This window comes from Austrofundulus limnaeus, unplaced genomic scaffold (assembly GCF_001266775.1).
Source record: "Austrofundulus limnaeus strain Quisiro unplaced genomic scaffold, Austrofundulus_limnaeus-1.0 Scaffold442, whole genome shotgun sequence".
Lineage (NCBI taxonomy): Eukaryota > Metazoa > Chordata > Actinopteri > Cyprinodontiformes > Rivulidae > Austrofundulus > Austrofundulus limnaeus.
Window position 1 is genome coordinate 145,878 of NW_013952844.1, and position 13,370 is coordinate 159,247.

The 13,370-nt window shown below is 40.5% G+C and overlaps 1 protein-coding gene across 1 annotated transcript in view; it reads left to right on the plus strand.

Moving 5' to 3' along the window:
* dbpa (D site albumin promoter binding protein a) overlaps positions 1-12,855 on the plus strand; it is a 30,757-nt gene extending 17,902 nt beyond the window's left edge. Inside the window, exons 5-6 of the mRNA XM_014024851.1 lie at positions 9,083-9,336; positions 11,006-12,855. Of these exons, the coding sequence (XP_013880305.1) occupies positions 9,083-9,336; positions 11,006-11,221 (470 nt within the window). The 3' untranslated portion in view covers positions 11,222-12,855. The remainder of the gene's footprint in view (positions 1-9,082; positions 9,337-11,005) is intronic.
* Positions 12,856-13,370: the final 515 nt, after the last annotated feature.

Sequence of the window (13,370 nt, forward strand, 5' to 3'; positions counted from 1 at the left end):
GGAGCGTGGATTTTAAAGTTTTCCATGTAGTTGCACCAGTTGACCACTAGATGTCAGTCTTCACCAGCATAACATCTTTAAATCATTTCTAACCCAGCTGGACAATAGCTTCGACCAATTACATCAAGTATTGAGCTCCAGCGTTTAAACTTTTTTTTAAAGGAGCTCCGATTGTAAAGTAAAATAAATCAATGCATACAAAATTTTAGTATGGATTACAAACATAAACTGTTTTTCCTGCTACGTAAGCAGACACAAAGCATTGTGGGAAATCAAAACCGTGACCCAAAGCAACCGTCAGCAAGGATGTATACCTTCACAATTAGTGTGTTTATCTGGGAGGGGTGCTGTTGGATAGATCACATGTGTTGTGATTCATTGACAGCTATTCCTTCTGCTGTTCAAGATAATGATGACTGGTAGATGATTAGTTATTAGCGGTACTGCATTTTAATTTTAGAAAGTGCAAATCTGCTTATAAGTTATAAAAATTAGTAAGACTGCTAAAACGCAACCAAAATATTTAGGTCCGCAATTAGCGACTTTGTGCTTTAGTGGGCTGGTGCCCACCACTGCAAACAGAATGACACAATTTTYGTCATGAAACTGCAACAATCCGAACCCACTTCGGCAGTTTGGAGGGTGAGGAGCTCCGTCCTGTAGGGGGATCTCAGAGTAGAGCTGCTGCTCCTCTACATTGAAAAGAGTCAGTTGAGGTGGTTMGGGCAACTGATCATGATGCATCCTGGACGCCTCCTGGATGCCTCCCTTTACAGGTGTTCTGGTAGGTGGAAGACCCAGGACTTGCTGGAGGGATTATGTATCCTCTTTAGCCTGGGAACGCCTCGGGGAGTGTTGCTGGGGAGAGGGATGTCCCGGTTGCCTCTGCAACAGGTCCAGCAGCAGAAAATGGAGATGATATGATGAYGGTTTCAAATTCTATTTTAGTTTTTCACATTTTCAGCAGCTCTTAAAGTTCTGCAGAAGTCTGTTAATAACATTCATTTAAATCAGTTGTGTCAGAGCAGAGAAGCATTTATAAAYAGGCAGGACGGTGGCCCTTGAGGACCAGGATTRGACACTACTGATATCATTTGGTAACAGCCACATATTGTCCATCTTTTGCCTTATTGCATTCTTTACTGGAAAGTTGCYGCTCTTATCATGAGCCAGTGGTTTACTATTTCATTAGGTGTTCATCTTAAATATTTTCTGTGGTTGTTCAACACATTAGAGAAGGTCAGCAGTCTAAACAATGTGGCTCATATCAGACTTTCTCTCTCTTTCTCTTGAGCTAAGCCCTGATTAGAACATCCTTGACCTTTGGACCAACACATGAACTCCACCGTAAATCTTGGACTTGTTTTATCTCAAACTGAAGCCAAACATCAGTGTCAAAACAAAGATAAAACTGTTCCAAAACTATAAATGAGTGAAATAAAATGTATTTATGAAGAGTTTGGTGTCAGAATGCTGTTAGAAGCTGGGATAAAACTGGTAAGGGTTTTCTTTAAAAGTGTGGAGAGCAGAAGAATGCAGCTCTGAAGGGGGTCAACGATTTTAACATTCAAGGCTGCGATGAATTCAGGGGAGCGAGGGGTAAATAAGACACTGACTCTGCACTCTGTAACACGGCACAGCCTGAGCGAGCAGCGCCCGCCGGGGGGGGGGTAGAGAGTTCGCTTTGCATGTTTTGAAATCGCTCTCGCTCCCTTTCCGTCGCTCACACGCCCGGGCCATGTGCGGCCGCCGCGTCACGTGCCGCTGCAGAGATCATCCAAGCAGGAGGAGGAGAGGCAGCACGCGGGCGGGCGGGGGTGGGCAGGTGGGGGGAGCTGGAGATAGAGAGGAAGGGAGGGGGCTGGAGGAGGAAACAGAGAGCTGAGCATGAGGGACATTTCCAGCGAGAGGAAAGAGTGGAGATTACAGAAYGAATAAACAGTCAAACAGAGGATGGCTGCACACACTCATGATTTTCATATCTGCCTGTAATAACAGGATATAGTAAAATAAGATATATGGTCAGAACAACTTATCTTATCACGAGGATCATACTAAATAGTGCATATTAAAGTGCAAATGCAATTAAACCATCCACTGTTGTGATTATGAGCTGCACAAYGTACAGCCCTTCTTTTTACCTCTGCTAAGGGCGAGGTAATGTTTTTGGTCGCGTATGTCTGTCTGTTGTTCTGTTTGTGGAGATTACTCAAAAACTTGTGGACGGATTGTCATGACATTTTTACCACATGTGGAAACTGGGCCAAGGAACACATCTTTAAATTTTGGTGATGTTCCGGATCACAATGTGGATGCAGGAATTTTTTTTTCTTTTAACACTCTGAGATCGGCAAAGCTGTGATGCTTTCACAGGGCTTCTGTAAAAAGCAGTGAGCTGGATTGGACAGCACAGACTTCAAACTTTATATAAGTATGTTAAAACCACATTTAATGATGAATAATTTTTGCCATAATATGCGCATTTACAAAACGTTTTGTGACTGCAACATGAAACCTATTTTTCCCATTTCCTCAAAACACACCACATTTCTGAAACAACCAATCAAAACAGTTTCTCTCTACTAGGCTTGTAAACAGAGAGCTGCTGGGCCTCAAAGTTTGGAGACGGGGGGAGCCAGGAAGCACTTTATAAAGAGAGTCAAACCATTACAAACTCATACAAGGAGATAAAACAGACGTTTTACATGGTGAAATGTGACTGATGAAAACTTAGGAGCTTAATCCCACACCAGTTTGATGATGAATAACATCGGGTGACAAGTCTGACTTTATTTTTTCACATTGGACTCCACGAGAATAAATCCTGTGCATACTGCTGCTTAAATGTTCACTACATCAGAACTTATTCAGCAAATGTGTTTCCAGCTCTGCTTTAGGGCATTAACTCTTACAGGATGGGGGAAATTGGTCTTGGCGGAGGTTTGCACTCTCCAAGTGCTTCGAGTTACTTTATGAAATGTTCAGATAATTGTGAAACTCATGTTTCTTCTAAGGGGCTGCAGTATCTCAGTGGTTCTGAGTGGTCCAGAAGGTGCACTTTGTGTTAACACATGCAATCACTATCTGTGTTATTTCCCACGTTTTGAACAGGTTTTAAGKTGCTAAAGTACCTTTTATGATGAAATGCATCACTGTAACACAACTAAAAGCAGGTCCGAGTCAGATCCAGGACCACCTGTGCAAGCGGCAGTGATTTACTGTAAAACCTTTTGGTTTGCTTTGGAGGATTTGTTGGATTTGTTGCTGTTGTACTTTGTGTGAAGTTGTGTCTTTGGAAAGATGCTGCGAAGTGGAAAATCTCTGCAAAAAAAAACCTGCTGCCACCTTCAGTCAGCAGCAGCATTCCATGGTTACAGTAAACCTGGCCTCTTCACTCAGTCATGTGATGCCTTCAGGGGCCCAGTCAGTGTGTCATAATCCGATCTGACCATTGGCAGCTCCTCAGCACTGATTTGGAACGAYGGCAGCGACAGAAGTGGGAGGTCACTCTGATCGTTGTGAAGCTGTGACATAACCGGGTTGACATTAGGTGCAGCGCTCCTGRTGTGATGCCATGGTGTGTTCCAGTGCTCATGTGAACGTGCACGTGCCGGCTTGTGTTTGTTTAGGTGTGCGGGCCCGAACCTGTCCGCGTTTGAGCGCAACTTGCACTGAAGTGAAACGACTCTGAGATCAGATGTGAAAAACTCTGTAAAACTGGACGATTCTCCTCTTTGCAAAACTTTAAAATATATATTTTTCTACTGCTTTGTCAGCATTAAAACTTTTCTTTAAACTCAAAACTTAACCTTAAAATCATCTGAAACGGCAAAACATAAATGAAAGGGTAAATTTTAGAAAGAAAAACAAAATGTTCAGTAACTGCTGGATTCAGGAGTTTGATGTGCTGTAAATCCAAAGCTTTGAGGAAAGACAGCAGAGATGGGAACTGTCTTCATGTTTACATTGTAGGGAGGGGAGCTCTTTTTATGTAACACACTCATTATATCCCGTCTCGCCTGTGTTGTATTTCCAGTTGTGCTACACAGATCTGGCACAACTCAGAGTTCATCCTCGGGTCATTCCAGAAACAAAACATTTCTAATCTCTTTTTATTACTGCTTCTGTTACACTACAGTAAATACACTTTACTATGATATACTGTAGTAAATATTACCAACAAAAGATCTGACTCAGACTCTTACTTCATCTAAACTAAAAGGAAATAAGGGCGTAGCTACTGTTCCTGCCTTGATGTTTTTTATCGATGAATAAGTGTTAACTGCCTTAGCACAGTTTTAACACTGTTTGCTCAAGAATATTGCCAAAATGTTTGTTTTAAACTAAAGCAAGTGGTGAGTCAGAGTGCTTTGTCTAACTCAACAGTTGTGTTAGCCGACACCAACAATCWTGTAACCGTACCCGTCACGATCACTTTGAATCTGAGCCGTTTGTTGAGTGTGAAAAGCCAGTAAAAAGGTACACAAAAATCAACTGGATTACAGTAATTCCACTAAAMGATAATTGTTACCTTGATTCCTGAGCAATTAGCGTGATGACTATCCTCTGGTAAAGGTTTTGTGTTTTCCTCTTACATAAGAAAAAGCTGGAAAAAGGACTTTACATGACCTTGTGTTGAAGGACAGAGGAAGATGTTTCATTTCATGCTTTAATGATCTATTTTAACTTACCTGCATCGTCCACATCAAGCCAATTTTCCAATTGTGATATATTTTCTGCCACCCCATGAGAGCAGCTGTGAGTTGGTTACATTCAGCCTGAYGTGTAGGTGGATCATGTGCGTTTAGATGGATCAAACAAGAGATTAGTCAAGAGGAAGAGTTGCTCACCTGACTCTCAAACCTCAACCTGTCTATTTTCAGCTGCTGTGGGCGTCTCGGCCCACGGCAGCTGACCCCCGTATGATTGGTGGACATCAGAGCGAAATGTCAACTCTTGGAAGAAGGACAGAATCGAATCCTTGACAAAAACAAGAGCAGGAAACGTTCTTGATGTTTTTGACGCTATAAGACGTGAAACTCGTCAGAATGCTTCCAAACAGTCCTGCTGAGGATCAACTGCTCACATCCTGAGGCGATTACTGCGATAAAGACTTCAAAACCAAGGATTTCAACTTGGTTTTCTTAACCCGACTAAAACATGAATAAGAAATGAAACTTCCAGCTTTAAACCTTGAATGTCACCAAACAGAACCGACAAGGACGTGAGTGTCGAAATACATAAACATGATTATTTCAAATGAAAAAGAAGCACTAAAAACTGCATTTTTGCATCCGTATCAGTGAATTTAGACCTCGTAATTAATTCACTGCTGGAAATGCAAACCATTTACAATAAAAAAAACAAGAGCTGAAGAGCTTGACAGGCAGAGTGAAAGAAAAAAAACATAATCTGAGCTAAATTAATCCAAGCAGAATCAACGACTGCTTCCTCCAAATGCCTCCTGTTCTCAGACAGGAAATGAAGCCAGACGAGGACACGTTTGGCAGCAGAGGAAGCCATGTTCTTGGGTCAGATTCAAATTTTTTTTCTCAAAATGGTTGTTATTGGGATCAGGCTTTGGGTAGACTTATCCAGGATCAGCTCATTCCAGCTGCCAGAGAATTATCAGCAGTTTGTTAGACGGAGCTGCAGATGGTACACATGATGAACGGGACAAAGATACATAAAGAGTAAATAGATTGGAAACCATAAACATGTACAAAAGCTGGGAACTAAACACTGGACAGAAATACCACCCTCATTTAACCCCCTTAACAGGTTTTGTTTCATCAGTGGGTCAAAACGGCGCCGTTTCTGCCTTTAGACATATCTGGGTGTTTCCTACGGAGCCCGAGAGGGGGCATGGGGGCGTTTTTTTCTTTTGCGTTCCCACACAATACCTTTGCATTACCTCGCAATACTTTTGCGTTCCCTCGCAATATTGTTTTGCGTTCCCACGCAAACRTTTGATTTGTATATGAACTGAATTAAATCAGACTTTTATTTTGAAATATCCGGTTACCAAAACAGGATGTGTCGCCACAAGTTTGTGAAAATGACATTGATGTTGCGTGACTGCATTGTGTTAAAATATCAACATATGACATACTTCCATGCATGGTTGTGTGATATATTCATTCTGAAGCTGAATTAAGGCAGTAGGCTAACTTGCTAATGGTGAACATGTGAGTTTGTTAATAAACCGGTAGGCACAACATTGTTTAATGACTTTTGCGAGGTAACGCAATACTTTTGCGTGGGAATGCAAAAAGAAAAAAATCCCCCATGTCCCCTCGTGGGCTCAGTAGTTTCCAGATGATATCTGAGGGCTTTTTTTTTTTTTAACTAGGGTGTCAAATGACTTCCTTTGGCTCTTACCGGAACTTCACAACCTTACAAATAATAATAAAATATAAATCAAAAGGCTTTTAAGGATGTAATTATTTTCTACTCAACAATTTTCTCTAGAATAGGCTTTTGTTTGTCATAAAACACCAACTTATAAAAAATCTTAATATTCATGAATAAAACAATCGTTTAACTCAAAGAGTGTTTGTTAATGAAGTTTTAACAAAAATAGCAACTTATTTTTACGAGTTATAAAAGAAAAGAAAATATCCAAAAGCACAAATATGCAACCAATTTTGTAATTTTTAACTCACTATGTAAGTTGTAAAAAAAAGTCATGAACAAATACACGGTTTAAGTTGTTGTCCTGTGTGTACCAATATATGCAAAACAAATGTTTTGTGCAGGTTTTGATTTCAAGTATTACTAAAGTGAAAAATTCTACAGAATGTGTTCCACAAACTGTAAAACAAATCCATCACAAAATTAAATAAATAATAATAAAAGATAATAACAATGTACAATAATGACAGTGGGGGGAGAAGGAAAAGGGTTAAACAATTTAGTTTAGCAGAGCCAAGATTGGTATTTGTCAAGTTGTGTCCACTAACTCAGCATGTCAGAGTGCAGAGTGACAGGTCACCAGTTCGGTCAACACTCCCGTGTTTTTACGGCTCCATCAGATTTCTGTTTACAAGCCCTGATTGACTCTGAGTCTGCAGCSAGAAGCCAAAATAACAGATAAACTCCTTTTTTCCCTCATTTATGCTTAAAGCAAAGAGAAGCAGCTTTATGGGAATAATGACCGGAGAGGATGGAGCGATGTGATGCACATGGAGCTGAATCCAAACCTCTTCATTTAGAAACAACACACTCACGTAAACATACTGGCTCAGTGGCATGTGTAAAAAAAGTGTAGGCGAACGTCTTTTTTTAATTCTCATCGACTCATCAAAATAGGAAAAAGGAGCCAAATTCAATGTAAACAATCCTGAGAYGATGTTATCTTAGAGTTCAGTTGGAGTTTAAGTCTGAAAAAACAAAGCACCATTCACAAAGTTTACACATCCACTCAGTGAGGAAAGTGTTTTCAGCTGGGTTTCTTTGGGGAACGTGGGGGTTAACYGCTGGCTTCACCTCAGTCGTCCTCCCTCCTGCCTGTCATGAAGCGTCAGTCTGATTTTGCAGAACTTGTAGCTGATTTGGCTGTGGGACTGTGGTTGTTGCATAAAAACATGACTGACAGCACACAGCAGCGGGCGAGCAGCAAATCAGTGTCAGCTCCGACTGAGATGTCCAAGTTTCAAATCMTGTTTTGAATGCAGAAAAAGCTTTAAAATGAAACTTTTTTCTGTGGTTTGACCATAAAAAGATAACTTATTTAATGGAGTTACTCTCACAGCTTTGAAATGCATCATTATTACATTGTTAATTAATGAAACTCACTTTAAAAGCCATGCAATAAACATGCAGTATTCTTCCTTTATCTGTGCTTCCACTACTGTTTTGGTGGCTAATGGTCACCGGCAGCTTAGCAGCTATTTTTAATCTGTGGCACAGAGCCTGGAGCGCTGAAGTGTCCTCCAAATGTTGCCACATACATGTCTGACTGGTACTGGACGAGTTCTAAACCAAGGTTTTCATTTTTCTCTTCTGTTACAGTCGGATACAAAACATTATTAATAATTCAGTGCWGAATGATGGACATTAACTTACCTCACAAAAAAAAACAAACAATAAATGGACAATTAATACCAGCTGACATAATCTAAACATCGTCTGTCAGTGTTACAGATTTGAATACATATAAAAAAACATATACTATATTTTCCATGATTTTATAAAGCCCAAAAATAGGAGTAGCCTCGTGAAAAGCAGAGACATTTTGGTGCAGAGATTTGGCTCAGAGTGGAATTCCTATTTTTGGTTTTATCGTGTTACATTCAGAAAAGCAAGGCAATGCTAACGCAGAATAGCTGCAGGGTAAAAAAAAATATTGGAAGAACTTCACATTCACTGGCACACAGTACTGTCATATTCCATGGGCTGGTTTAGATTTAATTGGGCTTTCTATTTCTGGTATTTTAGGTCTCAAACTCTGTTATTTAAGGATTGTAAAGTGTTATTATTGTGTTTTATTGAAAATATCAATAATAAAATCCTGTTTAGATAGAGAAAACACAAATGTCTGATCAGATTAGTTATTTATTATTGTTTATTTTGTGATAAAAAAACATACTTTATATGTGAAGCAACATAAAACATCAAATAAAAACCTAATTTTCTGGCTTGATGGAAAGTAATGAAGAGTGTCCGACTCAATACCGACACCTGGTGGTRAAACTGTGAAACTGACTTTCTACTTTTTAAATTCAATTAGAACATGTTGTCCATAACAGCATAACGATTTATCTTCTCTCCCTTTGTGCTATATTTCCCCTAATTCCTGATGTTTTCTCAAAATAAGGTATTTCAGGTAAAATTCTTAGTTTGTGTCTCTTATTTTACACAGCATTTATGCATTTTCTGTGTATTTGCATCTGTCTTGAAAACAAAAGCTGTTTATTTACATCAGATAAKGGCAAAATTATAAAATATGTTAAAACAAAACAACAAAAGCAAATAAAATATAAATATCTTACCTGCTGAAGCTAAATCACCTGACATTTCACTGTTAAACCTTCAGGATTCAGTTCATGACAAAACAACCTTTTTTTTTTTTCTTTACCAGGGGGGCAGGCGGTGCCTCAGGACCCCTCACCCACCTCCACTTGCCCTCCAGGGCCCCCTGGACCTCCGGCTGCTGCCAACGGGAACAGTGACATCATGGTGAACTTTGACCCCGACCCCGCAGACCTGGCGCTGTCCAGCGTCCCGGGACAGGAGGCGTTCGACCCGCGGCGGCATCGCTTCTCCGACGAGGAGCTGAAGCCTCAGCCCATGATCAAAAAGGCGCGCAAGATGCTGGTTCCTGATGAGCAGAAGGTACTACATTTCCCACAATGCATTGCTGTCAAGCGTGCAAACCTGTAATCAGACATTTAGTTTAAATATTTTTATAAAATCACACTGAAACTTGCATTTTTGGGTTACAAATATTTAAACAGAATTGGTGCATTTACCAAAGTGTTTTGTTTTCATTGAGTGTGGACCTGCGACTTTGACCAGTTTGGCCTTGCTGGATCCTTTGTTTTAAGCTATTAGTGAGTGACACTTGTTTATAAGGTTTGTGAAAATGAAAACTTAACAGACTCACTCAGAGCTGAGCACAGATCATATTTTCCTTCAGCATCCAGTTCAAACAGAGAGCAGCAGCCGTTCTGTTTATTTATAAGGCCTGAGCTTCATCCTTACAAAGGCCACAGCTTTTTGACAGCTCCTGTGCTGCYATGGAGAAAAAAAAAAAGACTGAAGGAGCGTGCCGCCCACCGGTATTGATGCCTCCTGACGAGAGTCCAAAAATATTTTGTACTCAGCTCGTTGCACAATAGGGAAAGCTGTGATCAATGGCTCATGCTTTCACAGTTCAGAGCGGAGCAGCTGCAGCTCCTGAGGCGTTTATAATTCATGGAGAGATGAAGGCGCTTACCTTGCTGCGTTCAGTCCTGCTTAGTTCCATCAATCATGCGTTTGCAGCTTTGGAAAAATGATCTCTGGCAAAAGCTAAAGGTGAAGTAGAGAGCAGCTCCTCGTAAACAGGCTTTAAGTTCTGCTATATGTAATATCAGCCCCACATCACAGAGAGGGTTAAATGGGACATAGCATGCAAAATCCACTTTTTTAGCCGTTAAATACATTTCGTTGTGTACTTGGAGTCTCTACGAGTGCAGAAAAGTTGAATTAAGTTTCTACAAGTGTTGTGTAGATATCTTTWTATTCTGTTTGTGTCATATTTTTCAACCTTTCTCTATTTTTTATGACGTTTTCTGAACTATTACGTCACAATATAGTCGCAAAATCCCTTTATTGAACTATGGACCGCTCTGAAAGCTGGAGGGGACGCGGTGTTGGGTTTAAAGAGGCAGCCTCAAAATGAGTTAATCTCAGAAAACGTGTTAAAGAGGGGATTGTGGAGTTACAATAAGCAGCGGGTTCGGATGTTATCATCCATTAAATGGACGTTGTTAGCCGTTATCAGTCCCATAGAAAGGCTTCAGACTGTCCGACAGTGCCCCCTAGTGGGTTACCAGTGCCACATACACTGGAATGCAACTCTAGTGTAGCCTATGTCATTTTCTCTAAAAATAATCTTAGTGGAGTTATGCCTCATACTAACCAGCTGACAATCTGAAGCCATTCTATGGGACTGATAATGGCTAATAACGTCCATTTAATGGATGATAACAAAGCGGGTGCAATAAGGAGGAATTCAAGCCAAAACATTGCAGCATTTATAGAATCACGTGAATGATTTGAATGTGAAAAAGAGAGATTTGAAATGTTACAATCTTGTCAGATCTTTTTTTGGTGATTTATAGCTGTGACTCAGCTGCTTTTCTTTCTGACTATTTTTCTCCTCATCACATAACTGACCCTTGTCATCCCACTTTCTCCTCTTTGTTTTTTTATTTTCATTTTGTTTGTTCGTGTCTCTCATCCCTTCACCTTCTCTCCCACACACCCCCAACACACCACACCGGGGTGACGACGACAGGACGAGAAGTACTGGAGCCGGCGCTTAAAGAACAACGAGGCGGCCAAGCGCTCGCGGGACGCCCGGCGGCTGAAGGAGAACCAGATCTCGGTGCGCGCCGCCTTCCTGGAGCGCGAGAACGCCGCCCTCCGCCAGGAGGTGGCCGACATGCGGAAGGAGCTGGGCCGCTGCCGGAACATCATCAACAAGTACGAGAGCCGGCACGGAGACTTGTGAGGCGGAGGCGGAGCAAGATGGGAGGGAGGCGGGGCTTGGGGAGGGGAAACGAGAGAAGGGCACAACCCGACGACAGCAGCACTTTAGTTGAAGTGGCGAGGATGGGGCGGGGCTGGAGTAGACCTGCAGTAAGCACTGTGTGACACCGGGCGCAAACATAAGCTGAACTTCAGGAAGTCACGACAGAACARCACAGTCACCGTTTTTTTTTTCCTGTCCCGTCCCGTCGCCCGGCCTGCAACGCCTCGCCAGCTTCCRTCACTTCGGCTGCCGTGCTTGCGCCCGGTGTCGCTCTGCGTTTTTTGCAGGTAGTGCATTCCGGCCGCTGCTCTGGCCAGTTCAAACAGGGTGTGGAAATCACAATATGCCAGTGAAATCTTACTTTTTTTTTCTTAAAGCTCGAGGCTTTATGGACACAAGCCAGGAAAGGTCAGGTGGATATTTTTTTGTTGTTTTCTATAACAAAAAAAAGTGTATATTTTTGAATTGGGCAGGAAAAGCCAAGACTAGTCCAGCAAAAAAGGAGAAGAAAGGAAAAGGTGCAGGGTTTTTGTTCTTAATGCAAAGAGATTTTGACAAATGATTATTGTATATTTTTCTATTAGTAAAGATATTCTGGAGGATTTTGGAGATAATCTTTTGTATATTTTATATATGGGGAGGGGTGGGGCTGTTAGCTGGACGCTCACGGGGCCACATATAGCTCTTTTTCCTCTTAGCTGTTTATTGCTTAACAACAAATGATCTATTTTCAACATTACAGAGCTGGTTCGGCAGAGGTGAAACAGAGAATGTATCAAGGTTGAATCAGGTATTTTGCTCAGTCGGAGACAAGGTGAGGTATTTCAATAAAATTTTTTTGGGGTTGGAGCGACAAGTGGAAGAAACAAAAACTGTATAGTTTAAAAAAAATGTGTTTGTTTTCCTTGTGAGCTCATTTTGAGCACTTGAGTTGTTCTCTTCTCTTCAAATATGTTGAATAATCACAGGGCTTTTTATTTTTAAAGGTGAAAGAGAAAAAAGTATAAAACAGGAAGTGATCAGCCATCAAAACACCTGGATTTGAGCAGATGTTTTTGAGAATAAAGAAACGAAGGAACTCTTTTTTAAATCTGGCAGGTTTGCATTTAAGTCGGTGACTTGTGTACTTTCTATTTACTCCTCAATCATGTCCAGGATGGGCAAATAAACGTAACACTAGCTGGTTTAGGGTTGATGTGCCCACGTTGAACAGTGACTGAAAGCGTCAGCATGAAGACACAAACACTAAGACAAGCACAGACCTCGTCCTGGTTTTAATCCTTATTGTTGTTGGTGATGTTGTTATGAACTTCTATGGTGCTGATCTGATCCTCTACCTGACAAACTRACACACACACAGACATTTTCACACATATGCAAACACACATCTCACTTTACTGAACTGCCTATACCTTTTATTTGTCTTTTATTCAATTATTTTGTGTTTATTTTTCTTTAGTTTCAAACTGTATTGATTAATCTATAGAACAATACACAAACACTTTGTTTATACCGCCCCCTTCAAACTATACCTAATGAGAAAGAGAAACGCACCCGACTGCTACTGTACCATACAACTGTATTATTGAATATTAAAGTATTCTTTCACTAGATATATGTATGTGTATACGATATATGCTTGAATTATGTGATAATAGTTGTAAATTTATATAAATGAATATATTACAGGAAAAAAAAACAACAAAAAAAACATTGGGATCAGTTTATCAGTTTTCTCTCAGGTGTGTTTGTTGCATAAGAATAAATGAAAAATTACACAGATGCAAAAGAAAAGAAGAAGAAATGGATTGGTATCAGAATTTGTGATTTTATTTGTCATATTTTGATGGAGGAGTGTTTTATTTTGTTTTTCTTGTTTCCTAATGGTTTCGTTTTTTGCTTGTTTTCACTCTATCTCTCTATTTTGTCCCCAACGTTTGGTAACTGCTGATACGACTGTTGAGCTTTGTTTTTAAAACCCTCCTGCATTCAGTTGTAAAGAAAGTAAAAGTAATGTATGACCTTTTAACGTGCAATACCACTGACGGCCACTAGGTGCTCCCTTTAAAGCACCTTTAGTTCCATCAGGCTCCATTCAAAAAGCTACTCTTATGAAATATATATATAT